The sequence below is a fragment of the Benincasa hispida genome, chromosome 1 (assembly GCF_027475165.1).
Source record: "Benincasa hispida cultivar pf3 chromosome 1, pf3_genome.v1.1, whole genome shotgun sequence".
Taxonomy (NCBI): Eukaryota; Viridiplantae; Streptophyta; class Magnoliopsida; order Cucurbitales; family Cucurbitaceae; genus Benincasa; species Benincasa hispida.
This window is the reverse complement of record NC_143478.1, coordinates 26,692,617-26,709,597: the sequence shown is the minus strand read 5'-3', so window position 1 is coordinate 26,709,597 and position 16,981 is coordinate 26,692,617. Positions and strand designations below refer to the sequence as shown.

General features: G+C 34.0%; 1 protein-coding gene across 7 annotated transcripts in view; it reads left to right on the top strand.

Annotated features, from left to right (window-relative positions):
* The window catches only part of LOC120090216 (B-block binding subunit of TFIIIC), a 59,755-nt gene extending 48,073 nt beyond the window's left edge, over positions 1 to 11,682 (top strand). Inside the window, exons 13-20 of one of the 7 annotated variants that reach the window (XR_005485455.2) lie at positions 1,463 to 2,228; positions 2,364 to 2,422; positions 3,552 to 4,061; positions 7,428 to 7,466; positions 8,650 to 8,875; positions 10,390 to 10,563; positions 11,208 to 11,313; positions 11,403 to 11,682. Coding sequence is in view for 3 of the 7 variants with exons in the window: in XM_039047804.2 (XP_038903732.1) it covers positions 1,463 to 2,228; positions 2,364 to 2,422; positions 3,552 to 4,061; positions 7,428 to 7,466; positions 8,650 to 8,835 (1,560 nt within the window). In the remaining 4 variants the exon portion in view is untranslated. Of the gene's footprint in view, positions 1 to 1,462; positions 2,229 to 2,363; positions 2,423 to 3,551; positions 4,062 to 7,427; positions 7,467 to 8,649; positions 8,876 to 9,779; positions 10,028 to 10,389; positions 10,788 to 11,177; positions 11,314 to 11,402 lie in introns of those variants that run through there. The other 6 variants (XR_005485472.2, XR_005485474.2, XR_016524686.1 and 3 more) reach the window with 6 other exon arrangements.
* Positions 11,683 to 16,981: the final 5,299 nt, after the last annotated feature.

The following is a 16,981-nucleotide window of genomic DNA, read 5'->3' as shown; positions in this document are numbered from 1 at the left end:
AATTATTCTCTCTTTCACTTTCTTTAGTGATTTTTTATTTTAATTTAGTCATGTTCTAGTTTTCTTCTAGGAAAACAATGTTGCCTAGCTTATAAACTCTTTTATATTCGTTTCTTTTTTAATGTTTGGTAGCTATTCATTTTTATTATTATAATACCTGTGATTTCCCAGTTACCAGTAGCATGATTTGGATCAAATTTGAGATCAGAGAGAAAATTGAATTAGCAGTTTCAATATTTAGCATAGACCCATAAGAAATATACAAATTCATGTGCAGCCTTCGTAGATTTCATGTGTTTAATATTTGCCGACTGGTTCTAAGTTTTTCTAGCATAAAGTTTCTTGCCTTTTTATTTATTTCTTTCTTTCTTTTTTTCTTTCTTTTTTTTTTATTTATAATTATTATTATTATAAAGAAACAAAACTTTTCATTGATATAATGAAAAGAGATTAACGCTCAAAGTTACAAGGAAACGGAAATAAAAGAAGAAAAGAAAAAAACAACAAAAGCACTATAAGCATCCACAGCCCAATGCAAATCAAAGATCAACCATGAAAGAAAAAGTTTCAAATACAAGCAAAAGTCTTGAAAAGAAAAATACAAGAAAGGCTTATAAAGATAACACTAAGCATCCTTTCAAACCAAAAATTCGGCAGGTAATACTTTGACAGCCAAAATCCACAACTGATGATACATTGCCTTCAAAGATGCTCCTAAAAAAAACTTCAAAGATGCTTGATCAACCGAAAAAGAAGCTGCTGGAAAACAAGTTTCTTGCCTATTGAGTTGTTTTGCTGCTGTTTGAGAAAGATTAATGATTAAATCAGGAGAGATCTCTGGCAACGCATGGAATAAATTTTCTTAATTAGAGTAAAGGAACTGTGGGATTAGTGAGTTGAGTTCAGTCCTATGCTTTTCTTTATTTGATTTAAAATATTTTCCTTGCTTTCTTTTATTCATTTCCGGTCTTCAGTATTTGTAGTTCCGAGAGGAGTTCTTATTTCTTTGATGTTCCAAGTAGATTAAGTTGCTTTCCTTTTTGGAAAGAAATTCCTCTTCTTCAAGCTTTGAGGACAGCATTTTGGGTTAGACATTTTAGATGTGTGTGTGTGTGTGTGTGTTTACCAATTTCCTACTTTTCAGTCTTGTGAGAGAAGTTATATCTTGGTGTTCTCTTTCCAAACTTTTTGCTAATTTTTCTGTTCAAGATTTATGTTTGAATTGGAGTGCCTTCATTTCCTTTGTTTAGTTTTTGGTCTTTTGTTTGGATTGTCTAGAATTTGTTTTTGTTAAGTTTATTGTGTTTACTTTTCGTTTTATTGTATTTTGAATCTGACACTTCAATTGAAGACATTTGCTTAAGATAATTGATTAGTAATTATTCCCCCCCCGACTCCATTTACCTTGATGTTTGTGTGAGTATGTGTCTTGTTAACTGTTAATTGTTTTCATATCTGCCAGATTGGAGGCACCAATGGCGACCCTTTTGTTCTCTCTCAAACTTTTCTGCATAGGATTTCAAAGTCGCCATTTCCAGCCAACACTGGAGAGAGAGCTTCCAGATTTTCCAAGTTTCTGCATGAAAGAGATAAAGATCTAGTGGAGAATGGGATTAATCTTCCTGCTGATTTACTATGTGGAGACATTTTCCATTTGTTTGCTCTAGTTTCTTCGGGAGAGTTGTCCATTTCTTCTTGTTTGCCTGAAGATGGTGTTGGAGAACCTGAGGATGCGAGAAGTTTAAAACGAAAAGTTGATAGCGAACACTGGGGTGACGCTTGGGCTAAAAAGCTGAAATTTGCACCAACAGATGGTGAAATTATTTCTCGTCGAGAAAAAGGTTTTCCTGGGATCATGGTTTCTGTCTGTCGTACTACAATTTTAAGAACAGATGCTATGGAGCTGTCGAACAGTTGGAATTGTGTTGATGACCAATATATTAGTGGGAGCGACAGCTTCTGCATTCCACCTACTGACAATAGTATTTCATTTGATCATATGGAATCACAATATGATACTGATGGAGTTGTATCTCTACTTGGGAATCGTTACGAGTCAACTTGGCAAGCTATGACAGCTTTTGCAGATCATTTAATGTCAGTAGAATGTGATCAACCAGTGAGCGTCATCTCCCCAGAGGTCTTTAGGTTGGTTTATTCTGCAATTCAGTTGGCTGGTGATCAAGGTTTAAGCATGGAGGAAGTGTCCCAGGTGGCTAATTTACAAGGTATAGATTCCAACTTTTGCATGTTCTTTAGCCATTTTCTTATCATATGATTTTAGAACATAAGGATGAGTAAATTTATGATCAGTGTTGTGTTGTATATTATAACTGAAAAGCCATATCTTACGACTGAATTAGGAGAAAAGCTGCCACAAATTATCGTTGATGTCCTCCAAACATACCAACGAGTACTGAAGGTTAGTGTGACTTCCATAGTAATTTGACAGCATAAAGTTTTGTTTTTTAGTTTTTTATTTTTTATCATGTAATCATATCCGTATGTTCACGTTTGCTAATGTACTGGGGCTGACGATATCTATTACATGTTCTTTTTCCTAGAAAAATATTATGAGTCCTAAGTTTTGAGTATAGTTTCCATTTGATTCCTACATGTTAAAAAGTTACATTTTTTCCCCCAAGTTTTGTGTTTAGTTTCTATTTGGTTCTTAGGTTTCAAATGTTATATTACCTTTGAGTTTTGTGTTATTTTCCATTTAGATCCTATATTTCTAGACTTAACACTTTTACCCATGAGTAACTTACTTCCTTTTCATTGTATCAATGAAAAACTTTGTTTCCATTAAAAAAAAAACATGAATAACTAAATGCTCACTTTTAGTTCCTAGTTAAGTTTCATTTATTTAATTTAAAATAACTATCCTGTGATTTTTTAATTAATTTTAATAGTGATCGAAGTGAAAATTATATTAATAATACTTAATTTTATTATTTTAAATTAATTAATAGAAAATTAACATAATTTACTGAAAGTGAATATTATTGAAAACTCAAGGGCAAAGATGTAAAAAAATCTTGATACCTATGGATCAAATGGAAACTGAACTCAAAACTCAAGAGTAAAAGTGTTAACATTTTGGAACCCAAAAAACAAATGGAAACAAAAATCAAAACTTAGGGATAAAAGTGTAATATTTTGAAACCTAAGAACCAAATAGAAATCATACTCAAGTTGAGATCCAAAAAGTATTTTTCCCTTTTTTCCTCGATAAGAAAGAGGTAAAGAGAGGTATCCTTCTGGATGGATAGAAATAGACAATCATTAAACCAAAAACTGGGCTAGACTCTCAAGTATATGCTTTGTTTTAAAAATTGACTTCAAGTTGGAAAAAGAAAAGCATGAAAGGAAACAGTCACTGATGTGGCTCAGTATGAATTTTCCTATTATTATGCATAGTACATCATTGGACAACCACCAAGCAAATCAATCTCCTTGAGCTTAAAACTTTTTGCTAGCGTTTGTATTTGTGGTGAGACGTTAGCGGTTAGGCTCGATGTTGAATTATTCTGGTTTTGCATTCTGTACAGGTTAATTCCTTTGACAGTATTCGTGTTGTTGATGCTTTATATCGTTCCAAGTACTTCTTGACTTCGATAGCTGGTTTCAATCGAAATCGTGTTACTCCATCAGTGGATATGCTTGGGAGAAGTGATAGCCAGATGGTTTCGCATCCAGTAAATTACAATGTTGGAGGAAAAAATCCAGAAAATCACATTTCTGATGGTGCAAATACTCAGAAGGAGAAGAACATGATTGTTGGTGAGGTTCACAAAGTAACGGTTCTCAATCTTCCTCCAGAAGTTGATGACAACACAAAAGAAAGTGAAACTATCAGTATTCACCAACGCACTCCCAAGGATAAAGCCATGTTAACTACAGTAGGGAATGAGGATGGATTGTTTTGGGCCTCTTCTGGTGGTTCAAATATGCCAATACTCCCGTGGATAAATGGAGATGGGACAACTAACAAAATTGTCTACAAGGGGCTTAGAAGGCGGATGTTTGGAATTGTAATGCAAAACCCAGGAATACTGGAGGTATGTTTTTCTGATCTTCTGATATCTTTCGGGACTGTTTGTTGGCTTTTGGATTGTGCCATTGGATCTGTTTTCCATTATTCTCTTTAATTGGTTCTTGTTGTGTGATTGGACTCCAAAACAGTTTTCCTACACGTATGTGTATATATGTTGCTATAGATTTCTTAGTTATTGAAGTTTGTTAGTTTTTTATTTTTTATTTTATTTTTATTGTAATTACATTCTATTAGAGTAGGACCCCAATGTATGTATATATATTTGATGTATTGAATGGGACAGAAAATGGGGTATTCTCTCATAACATTCTATTAGTTCACATAGAAAAAATACGTTGAGGATCACTTAGGGTTGTTGGAGTCTTCTCTTTCAAGTGATGCAAGGGTTTGAAATTTATTTTCTTTAGATAAGAAACATTTCATTGAATAAATAAAATAAATGGGATACGCCAAAGTACCTAAAGGTGATTACAGAAGAGATTTTCTATTGGAAACTAAATAAGAAAGCTAAAATGCTTAAATGGGTGCCTAGTTTTGCACCAATACAAAACTGTAGATAGAACCAAATCCATAAAATTATCAAAAACAGAAAAAGAGTATCTAAACAGACGCTTTTGTTCTCCCCCAAAATCTAGGAGAAAGCTTGCAAAATCGTCAACTAAACCGTCTTCTTAGAACCATGAAAAGGATGCCCCACCAAGAGAGAAGCAAGAACACCAAACATATTATTTGAGCAAACCAACGGCCAACCAAAAACTTCCAGAACAATATGATAGAAACAAAAAGGACAATGCAAAAAAAGATGAGCACCAGATTTCGAATGGTCTCGACACATGAGACACCAAGATGGAGAGATAGACATGTAGGGCATATGACGTTGTAGACGATCAGCTGTATTAACAAAACCAAAGGCATAGCTTCCGTAAGAAAAAATTGATTTTCTTAGGGAACTCATCCAACCAAATTGCAAAATATAGATCTTTGACAAGAGGCTCAACGATACCCATGAAATCATCCATAAGAGATTTAATACAAAATGACGAAGAAGGATTAATAGTCCAAATCCAAGAGTCAAGTGTAAGGCGACAACCGACAAAAAACTACAATTGAGACAAAGAAGCCCATTCAAGAGTCTCTAAATCATTAAGATTACAACCAAGGCGTAAATCCCAAGCCTTAGATTACCCAATCCATGAATCAGCCACTTTAATGTCAGAAAAATGTGCAAGCTGAAACAAACGGGAGAAAATGTTAAAGAGAGCACAACAGCTAAGCCAAGGATCCTTCCAAAAAGAAATGGAGTACTAGTACCAAGGCTAATCTGAGTACAACTAGCCACCAGATCAATAGTCTGACAAATAAAACGCCAAAGAGACTTGGAAGAACCATGAATAACAGTCGGCCAAGTGCATGAGGGAGAATAATACTTTGCCACAATTAACCTTCGCCATAAGGCATCTTGCTCATGCAGAAAACACTAAATCCATTTAGTCAAAAGAGCTTTTTTTCTTTTATTTATTTATTTATTTTTTTTTTTGAAATGGAAACGAGATTTAATAAAATGAAATGGAATTAATGCTCAAAGTACCAAGAGAATTATACAAAGAGCAAAAAAGGCCAAAGGATCAAAACCAAGACTAAAACTCAGCCCATACAACAAAGTAACAAGAACAAACGGCTCCAACATAAACCAAGACTAGACAAAACAGAACGAACAAATACAGAAAATACTCAAAAGTAAATTAACTAGAGAAAATCTGATCCAAGAAGCAATCCGCTAGCAATCTTGGAAAGTGAAAGCCCGCCAATTTAAGCATAGGTCCTGAATGGAGTAGTCTTCGAAATGCTTACTTAATGTGCACCAAGACGAAGCAAAGGTGAAACAGATTCAAAAGTGTTTGTCAGCGAGTACAGTCATTCGAAAATTAATCCACATTCTTCAACTATAGACTTCAGATGTGATGGAATTTCAGAATGATGTAAAGGAAAAAGACATGAAGTATCTGCTACTTCTAAATTCAAATTCACTTCCTCGTGAAACAGAGTGTTCAAATCATTCCAAAGTTATTGAATTTTGCTGGTGTTTCTTGATCAAATTTATCCTCATAGCAAACTATATCCTCACTGCTTATACTAAATGGAAATTCACTGGCATAATCAGAACTCATTTTCTGGCTCGAAGTTAAGGGGGAGCAAGGGGTATCTCTCATAAATTGAACCTCTGAATTAGGATTAAAAACAGAGTAATTAAATTTATGGGTTGAAGCTAAGGTAGAAACTGACTTCTTGGCGGGTGTTGGCAGTTGAGCATGCACACAACAGGCTTCTAAATGGTCCGGTTAGTCTCTGAAACAGTTGATTTAAGGTTGACTACAAGGAAATTACCAACACCAAGACCTCCCATCAATTTGGGACGTTGAGTGATCTCCCAATTCACATTATGCATGCCAACATCTCCACTAGAGCCCTCCCAGAAAAAATCACAAATCAATTTATCCAATCATTTGATAATTTCACAAGGAGCATGATATAAAGATAAATAATGTGCGGGCAAAGTAGGCATAGTAGCCCGAATAAGAGTATGTCACCCACCTTTTGAGATAAAAGCATACTTCCAGTTGTGAAATTTAAGTCATCACTTAGAGGTGGCTTTTTGTCAACAACTTCTCTGAAGGGAGTGCCATCTGTCATAGAGGAGAGAACTTCTACTCTTCAAATGAAGCCATGCATGGGTCTCACGTGCTGCCAGATTGTCTTACTCCAAGACTTAGGAATTAGCATGTGCAAGACTATCTGCCGTTGGTTGTTCTCAGCTCACTTTTTCTATTACATTTTGTCTGTGCTTTGTTGGGGAACAATCTATTTAGGAGTGATACTCTTTCGATAGAGGTGGATTTTTTTCTTGGGTTCAAGCTGTGTTGTTATTAAAATTGAATCCTCTGGATTGGTGTAATTTAGCTAAAGGAGCTAAATGGTCCATAGGATTTGTTCGACTGCAAGTGTACCTTATTTGCCAATGGTTATGCTTAGATTTATGGAACTCTCTTCCCATAGATAGCTTATTTCAAAAGCTGTCATTAGTCATCATTCGAATGTAATTTAGGTCCAACTGGAGCGCTTCTCTTTTATGCAGTTTATGAAATGATAGGAATTTCAGTCACACAATGCATGATCCTGAGAATAGTGTTCTGTTAGTTATTTATTAGACTGTTAATCTAACGCCTTGCAGTATTTTGAAAATAATGTGGTGTTTCTTGTTTACTTGTCATCCTTCCATGCTTATGTATTTTAGTAGAATGGCGATCGTTTCCTTAATAGGTTCAATATGTCGTAATGTTTTTCCATCTTTTCTCTTTGTTTTTTTTGTTAGGTTGACATTATACAACGGATGAATGTCTTGAACCCCCAGGTAACCTAAATTTCGAATATATACCTACAAAAGTTCCATATTGTCTGTGCTAGGTTAAGGTCTCATAATAAGTTTCCGCAACTTAAATTTGCTTGAATATGTGATTTATTTATTTATTTTTTGAACGAGAGAGAACTTTTCACTTAAAAGATGAAAAGTGAAACTAATGGGAATAAGTAAGCTGAAAATTTTGTTTTTGCTGATTCTATGCTAAAGAGATCTAATGGGGGGTGCTTGAAATGGGAGAAAGCCAAATACAACAATCGGAACTTATGATTGTGATAAAAACACATCCGAATTCTCTTACCAAACAAAACAACCTAAGGGTCATTTTTGTAATTATATGATAGACACCATCAATTTAAATTGAAAGATCATTTTGTAATATTTCTTTTGGGAGAGGGAATGCCATATTCCCTTGTTCCTCGGGTTGTTTTGGTTGGGCTCCTTGCAGAGATGTCCACAGGCGGGGATGACTTCCCCATCTCCATCCCTGCTCTCCATTTCATTCCCTATCCCCACGAAATTCCTCATGGGAATTGGGGCGGGGATTCCCATGGGAAATTTGCGAGGATTGCGTCTCTGTTGGAAATCTTTTCCTATTTGGTCTTTTTTCTTTTTTTAAAAAAATCAAGTATCTTAAATCACTATTATGATTTTTTTTTTAATTAAATAGTTAAATTTCTCACTTATTTTTTTTTACATGGTCAATTCCACATGGACAATTTGAATTTAAAAAGAAATTACTCAAATTTTTTAGAAGGAAATAATTACCTATCAAATTATTCATATATATAATCTAAATTTAAATATTCAATTTACACATATTCATTATCTTGACCATTAAACAATAAAACTTGAAATTTAAATGTAATATTTATTATTATAATAATAACATAACATTATATTATTATAATAAATTAAAAAAGGGCTATAACGGGGTAGGGGTAGGGGTGGAGAATGGATTCCTTGTCCCCATCCCTTTTAAGCTTACGGGAAATTTTTTCACCCTCCCTCTCCCATTCACCGCCTAAATGGAGAATCTCGTCGTGGGAAAAATGGATATCTCTTGATATTCTCTTGTTTCTCATATATATATATATACATGCCTGCCTGTATAAGTTAGATCATTTTTCGAAATATAAAAGTGTGGGAAGTATTTACTGACACCATCTGTCCTCAGAGTTGTAAGAAGCTGCTAGAGTTGATGATTTTAGATGCTTACATCATAGTGAGGAAGATGTATCAAAGTAAGTTCAACGGGTCCCCTGGTATTCTAGGGACTCTTCTCAGCAGGAGCTACAGAGAGTCGAAGTTTGTTTACCGTGATCACTACTTTGCAAATCCCAGGAGTACATCATTGCTGTAGGTCGCCACTCCCATGTTCTGCTTGCATGCTTATTGCTCAGGTACTTATACCAATTGCCTTTTCTTTCTCTCCACCTGTATTTTTTCCTTGTTTTCTTGAGACAAACTCCACCTGCAATATCTTTGGCTTATTTTTTGAAATTGAAAGCAATTTTCTTAAAAAACTTTTCCCATAAAATGTATTAGAAACTATGCAGTTGAATTCCTGGTTGACATAAATTTTCATTGGTAGACATGATATTGTAAACTTGTAGTTTCCTTTGATTATATCAGTACTTTTTTCTTTTTGGTGTTAATTTCCTTGAACACCTTGCAGTCGCTTCACTAGTCAGTTTTTGTTACTATTCTTCTTCTGCTATGCATCAATTGGAGCGTTTTTGTTACTCTAACCATGTGAGATTCTCTATATCTTTGTCTCATTTCTCAAATGATCTAGTGTAATTGTTTGTTTTTAAAAAATAATTAAATGATATGACTACTGGAAAGGGGTTTTCTTCCCACAATACTGCTCTTAGGGTCTGTTTATTTCACCGTTATTGCCATGAGATTTCAGACCTATATTTAATATCTGTGTTTGTTTCACAACATTTTACTTTTTAAAACCCAGGATATTATTATCCAAGAAATTTTAAAACCCATTTGACATGGATTTTTTAATACCTTCCATACTTTTGGGATTCTTATATTTAGAGGATGGATAGAGCCTGATTAATTAATAATTAATATCAATTGATTATTATTATGAATTTTAATTAATTATTAAATATAAATATATTATTTAGACTTGATAAATTTCAACTAATACATTTCCATGATATTTTATGTTATCTTAACTATTTAATATGAATTTTTATTATTAATTATTAATATTTTAATTAATTTATATTTACTTAATTATTTTTATTAATCAAATAAAATAATGTTTTTGTGAATTGCTAATGAAAGGATAAATAATTAAAATGAAAGAGGCCTGGGGTTCTGCTTCTGGTGGCAACATGCTATGGGGTGGCGGTCCCGCTTATGGGGTCAAATCCTATACGGAAGGAGACTCTATTTGGTCAAAGTCACTTTCCAGAAGAGATCAAGTCGTTTACTTCTTATTTGTGACTCAATCTTAAAATATTCATTTAAAGATATTTTAATTGATTATAATTTATAAATATAACAATATATTAAATAGTTAAATTTAATTATGACTACATTACTTGTTCTGTTACATTTGATTAAATAATTAATTATTTTTTATTTCCATATACAAAATTGGTAAATCAAACACATTCATTTAACTTTCAAATGTCAATTATCTTGTATATCTAAATACAGACATTAATTATCTCAGACATTTAAAACCCTGACATTTAATATTCATATTTATGAAATAATATCTATGATCCAAACAATCCAAATAGATTTTTTCAAGTGTCAGGTCCGATGGTTTACTCAAAATTCTATGTTGATTCTGGCTTAAGTTTCACCTCTTGGATTCAGGCTTCCTAAATTTGTTAAATTGGATGAACACATCCAGATGTTGATTCTGATGTCATATGTTTGACAGAAAATTGTGGTGAAGTTATTTATTTTCTAAGCCAGCAAATGTTCAAGTTTGTGGAACCTAGTCATCAAGCTGGCTCAATCTAAATTCATTTGAAGTTCAGCTAAAATATGGTTCATGGAATCTCATGAAGGTATGAGACGCCATTATGATGACACTGAGACGAAGGATGATGAGGTTTGTGCCAAGGATTTTGTTACGATATATTTTATCGGGGTACAGTTATGAGCCAAGTGTTTAGGTTTTGGTTAGGGAAGGGGGTAAAACCAAGTATATTCTCAAGAGTCTTAAGATTGATAGTCTGTTGTGTACTCTCCCTTAGTTTAACAGAACCTGCAGAGTTTGCAATAGAGAAGATGTAACAACCTGTATATATTTAGTAATCTTCTTTATTCTCTTTATTTCTCTTTCTTGATTTGCTCAAATTATTTTTGTTTACTATATGTATGCAAAGGAATGCTGAGATCTCGATAGGCCTGCCCTTCAAAATTTCAACAGAATTCATTAAAAAAAAACTGTATTGATCTGAAAAATAAACCCCCATCATCTGCCCAGTTTACTTGAACTTTATGATTCTGACTCTTTGGTATGTCGATCTGTTGGATTCTTTGATTTATGTTTTGAAATCGACAATAAAAAAAGCAAAGCAAGTGTAAACAGTAAAGAAACTGACATAAAGTTTTACTTAGTTCACTAATAATGGGTTAGCTGGATCTACGGAAGAAGAAAATAACAATTTATTATTAGAGAGGAATATCATGGTTTATATTTGGCACTTCTCTAAACTCTAGGTTTAAAAACATATTCAAGGTTGATTACAGATTCAAGGCATTCCAACAGTTTGTGCCAATTAATAGCACATTCTAACCAAATCCAATCCAGTCAAGTTGGTCATCATCTATGACCTTGTGGGTTTGTGGATTTATGGTAAGTTTATCACTTCATTTCCTTGGTGCATCATAGCTCAGATAGAAAGATAAACTTCGTATCACTGTTTTGTTTCCCTTTGCTTTCAGGTGATGATGCTGGTAACCCACACACTGAAGGAAACCTTTCAATCACTTGGTGTTGGAAGGAATCAAAGCAGCATTAGGACACCTATCCCCTACACTGCAAGAGGCTGTTGCCATAATCATATTTTGAATATTTTGTTATATACTTGGTAAGTTATTTGAATTAACACTTTGGAAGAGGAAGTTTAAGAATTTAGTCAAGAGGCAACAACAAATCTTCAAAAAAAAAAAAAAAAAAATGAAAGAAAAAAGAGGTAAATGAAAATTTTAAACTAGTTTTCTATTTCTAGTTGATACATAACATAAACCTCCAATTATAACCCACTAGAACAGAATATAACAAAATCTCTTGAGGAAGTGAATGGATATTTATATTTCTAGTTGATACATAACATAAACCTCCAATCATATCCATTCTTCTATTTAGCTATGAAGGTTTCTAGTTTCTATTTAGTCTCTAGGTTATTAAATATTACACATTTGGTTTTTTAAGTTTTGGGTTTTGTTTCAATTTAGTTCATACGTTTCAAAATGTTATAATTTTACTATCGAGATTTGAGTTTTGTTTCAATTTGGTCCATTGGTTTCAAGATTTTACATTTTTAACCTTATTTTTTTTTATTAAATACTCACTTTCAATTATTGATGTCAATTTTTATTAATTAATTAAAAATAATTATGAAATGAAATTTCAAATTTAATAATAAAAGCGATAAAAATGGTAAAACATAACTGATTATAATTCTTTTAATGATTTTAAATTATTAACATAAATTAATACTAAAGATGGAAAATGAGTATTTAGTGAACAATTTAGGTTAAAAATGTAAATCTTGAAACATATGGACCAAATTCAAGCAAAACTCAAATATCAAAGGATAAAATTGTAACATTTTGAAACTTAGGGACTAAATTGAAACCAAACTCAAAAAACTTAAATAACTAAATGTGTAATATTTTGAAACCTAGAGACTAAATAGCAACTAGATCAAAAACCTAGAGAACAAAAAGATATTTTTTTAAAAATTTTTTCTTTTTCTAAAAAGGGGATTTTAAAAAATAAGAAAATAAAAGAAACTATTTAAAATTTTAATCTTTTTTTATAGAGGCTGATAGAAGTCTATTAATGATAGAAATTGATGATTCGATGCTAAAATGGTACAAAATTCAAAAAACAAAATGAAATTTAAGCCTAAAAAGATGAATACTGAAATAGTGTCCAAAAGAGGAAGTTACTATTACAAATATACATTGCTAACAAGTTGAAAATAAATGACTCCAACGACTAGTTTTTTATTTTTCTTAACAATATTACAAACTTGTAACTGATTGGTATAAACTATAAATACCAGATTAAATTTGTAAATGAGCAAGGTTGTCATTTTTGTAAAGTTAAGAAAACTTATCTGCAAATCTTCAAACATGGATGTAGGCTGATTTTGGCCAAACCACGTACTTCCTTGTATTTCGCTTCTTCTCCTTCATTAACTAAGTGTGCATGTTTGTGTTCTTCAAGTTCCTTGCAGAAATTCGCCATTGATAGAAGTTGTGAGTTAGTGAAAGAGTTGAGAGAGATATTTTCATTTGATTCCAAAATCAAAAGAACCTAATTGAATTTGATAAATTTTCTTACCTCCCACGTGGTGTTCTCTCCACATCTATCACCAACCACTAGTTCTTCCTGTATCAGATTTTCCCTCCTTGATTTGGGCCTGCAAACAACAATTAAAGCCCAATAAATTGGTATCAAAGTAATAAAGAACATCGAGAAAGCGTTTCTTGGAGCTTCAAGATTCAGTAATTCAAGCAGAAATGGCAGTAACAATGTTTGAAATAGAGACATTCGATGGGAAGAGTAATCAAAGACATCCTCGGCCGGAAGAAGGCTCACAAGGCCCGTTTGGACCTATCAACTCTTCCAACCATGAGTATAGCATAAGAAAGGTAAGATATGGAGTTGGCAGCCTATAGAATTTTGGTTTTGAACTCCAATGACAGTGTCCTAAGGCAGGTGATGATCAAGACACAACCTGCAAAATGTGGACTACGTTGGAAGATCTTTTTGCCACAAAAGACCTTCCAAACAAGATGTTCTTGAGGGAAATGTTTTTCACCTTTGAGATGGACCCAACAAAGATACTCATAGACAACCTTGATAAATTCAAGAAGATAGTGCTTGAATTTAAAAATCTTGGTGAGAAAGTACGTGATGAAAATGAAGCATATATCCTATTGAATTTACTTCTTGATGCCTATAAAGAAGTAAAAATGCATTAAAACATTACAAAGTATCAGTTACAACTGATGCCATTATTTCAGCATTAAAGACTAAAGAATTAGAGTTTCAAGTCACCAAGAAAGAACAACTAAGTACAGAAGGTTTGTTTATGAAAGGAAAGAAGCAGAACAAGTCTAATTAGTCCAAGGGTGGAAAGCAACAAACAAATGAAGAACATAAGCCTAAAACTAAGTTGAAGTGCAACTATTGCAAGAAGAATGACCATCTTATGAGAGATTGCTATAGTTTGAAGAGGAAAGATCAAGAAAAAGAGAAAGAACAGAAGGGAAAACAACCTGAAGCATCCATAGTTGAAGGCTCCTACTTATGTTTTGATGCTCTAGCTTCTACTAATGACAAGGCCAACCAAGTAAGCCCAAGGAAAACATGATTGGGTTGTAGATTCTGGAAGCACCTATCATATGACAACTTTTAGACTATGGTTTAATAACTATAAAGAAATTGGAGAGCTAGTTTACATGGGCAACAATGAAGCTTGTAAGATCAAGGGAATTGGACAGTCTCTTTAAAACTCAAGGATGAGATAGTGGAACTGTTGAGAATTGTAAAACATGTTCCTTTATTTAAGAGAAATCTAATTTCCCTAGGTATGCTGGATACAATGTGTTGTGAGTACAGGGGAAAAGGTGGAGTCTTTGAAGTCATTAAAGACTCGAAAGTGGTTTTAGTTGGTAAGAAGATCAATGATCTATATGTTGTAAAAGGAGTAGAGATGCTAAATGGAGCCTACACAATAATAGAGACAACCTTGACAGAAGTTGATTTGTGGCACAAGAGGCTATCACATATTAGTATTAAGTATATGCAAGCTTTTTCAAAACAAGGGATATTGCCTCAAGGCATGAGTGTGAAGGAAATCGAATCCAAGATTTACATGAGTAGCGGAATAGATCATTCCAAATTACAATCATGTATGAACATGACAAATTACAGTCGAAACAGAGACAAACAGTTATGCAATTAATACAGAAATTACAGCATGATACAACAAGAAATCAAGGAGAAAAGCTACGAACGTTTGTCGAATCGTCTCCACGCTCCTTGCTCACGAACGCTTGAACACAGCAACCTCGAACGTTCGAACAATACGATCGCTCCGCAGCACGAACATTGCATACTCGTCCTCTGTGATTGCCTCGATCACAAACTCCCCAACAACACGAACGACCTCTACAGAACCTCGATGGTGTCAAGTTGAGTACACCATCAAGAAAGTTACCTTGGTATTCTCGGTGTGAGAATCCAGAGGGTAGGCTCTTGTGGACTTGGATTGAGGCAGAAGAAGAAGGAGACAATAATCGTGTACACGATTAGGCCAGTGAGAGATGGTTGAAACCTATCGTATAGGTCGATGCCCAATTGTTTAGCAAAAGCTAAGCGATCATCTAGCAAAAACTAAGCGATCGTTTAGCTCAGTGTCTGTCGTTTACAAAACATTACACGACCGTTTACTAGATCAAGTTGTTGCTTAGTAAATCTGTATTTACTTGACAAGCTCCGTGAAATTCTTTTTCCGAGAGAAATCTCAAAACAATTTTTGCCAAAACTTTTCAAAAAACTTAATAAAATTAGGAAAACAATTTTTCTTTTATCTCATGGTTACCATGAACCACCAATAACCTCCCACTCAATTGGTTATTAGAGAAAAAGACTTAATTATCCAATAATTAATATTATTATAAATATAAATGATAACCAACTTATCATACTATATTTATAACCTATAGTTTTAATATTTCATCTCATGAAACATATAAACCATAGTTTTTTTTCTATTCCATGGTACTTAATGTAAATCTCATTTACATTAATCCTCTACTAAATGTATCTCATACATCAAACCGATCATATCATATATATAATCAAAATACCTCTTGTCAATTTGAACATTTCAAATCAACACCAAGAACTGATCCTCAACAGAATCCATTACGCTACCAAGGGGACCTTATGGACCTGTAGCTCGAAGCTCCTACAGTACGTGAATAACTAACTAAACTCTTTAGTCACGGGATCCACTATCCGTTAACTATCAGATATTTCACTAAATACCGACAGCTGAACTCTCTACAGATATATTATATGTCTATCTTAACCAATCAGCAATGCGACAACCCTTCACAGATTGCTCGTAAGTACAGCTAGGCCAATAACCGTTATGCTGCTGTAGTTATATCTAACTCCTTAAGTACCACTAATCCCTCTAATGAACATAAGTCATAGTCCTACTATGACTGAGTCCTCTCTTCCAAAGAGAAGTTGTGGCCACTATGTTAAGCCCTAGAATCAACCCTTAAGGGAGCAATCTCTCTACTTATCCCTGCTTCGGGAAATGAGTGAATTTCATCTTGTGGATTGAGTTCCCAGCTCCCAGATCAGACAAGTCCCTAAAAAGGTAGGCATGTTGAGTTGGTAATCTGGCCATTCTCACCCATACTAATCAAAGGACCACCCTCAAAGGAAGGAGTTCCCAAAACACTCAGGATTGAGGTCGTGTCACCTATGGTCGTTTAGGTGAGAAATGCAAGTCTCTAGTATCAACGACATTATGTACAGAGTCTAGTCATCTCGTGGTCCAAGTCTTATACAAACTCTTTATATAGGACACCGATAACGGGTAGAAATGCACGTTATCACAGTGCTGAATCCTTAAACAATGTCGGATTGTGTTGATGAAATATGTTAAATTGCGTCCATTAAGCATAAATTCTATAATATTGCGGTCGCATGCGTCCAATGCATTAGAGCAGTTGATTTTTATATTTTTGTGCAGAATAATGCGTTAACGCAATGCAAAGAATGCAATCACAGGAATACATTGGTCGAGCGCAACTTCACTGCAAGACTTTGCGTTGATTGTGCTTGCAAACATTCACCCAAGAAGAATCACCGCAACATGGTGGACACATCCGAACGAAAGGACAATTAAGATCGATGGGACAAAAAGCTAATGACAGTCGGATCCAAATTAAGTTGACAACCGATAACGGTTACAAAGTACATCCAGCTTTATCGGTGATAATTATCCGATGCATCAGTCAAGAATTAAAGCTATCCCATCTGTACAACCAGGAGAGAGAAGATGCCTTTCACCTTTGATGCCCTATAAATACCAAGTGCATTCTTCAGAGAAGGGGTAAAGCAGTTGATTATTTCATCATTTTACAAGTTCGCGTCTCTATCCATAGTCTTCTTTCATTTTAAGGCGGATGCGAGGAAGAAGGTGTGCCGATAGATCGTTCCGACAAGCTGGGGAAAGCACCGGAAGCTCCAAGACAGAGAG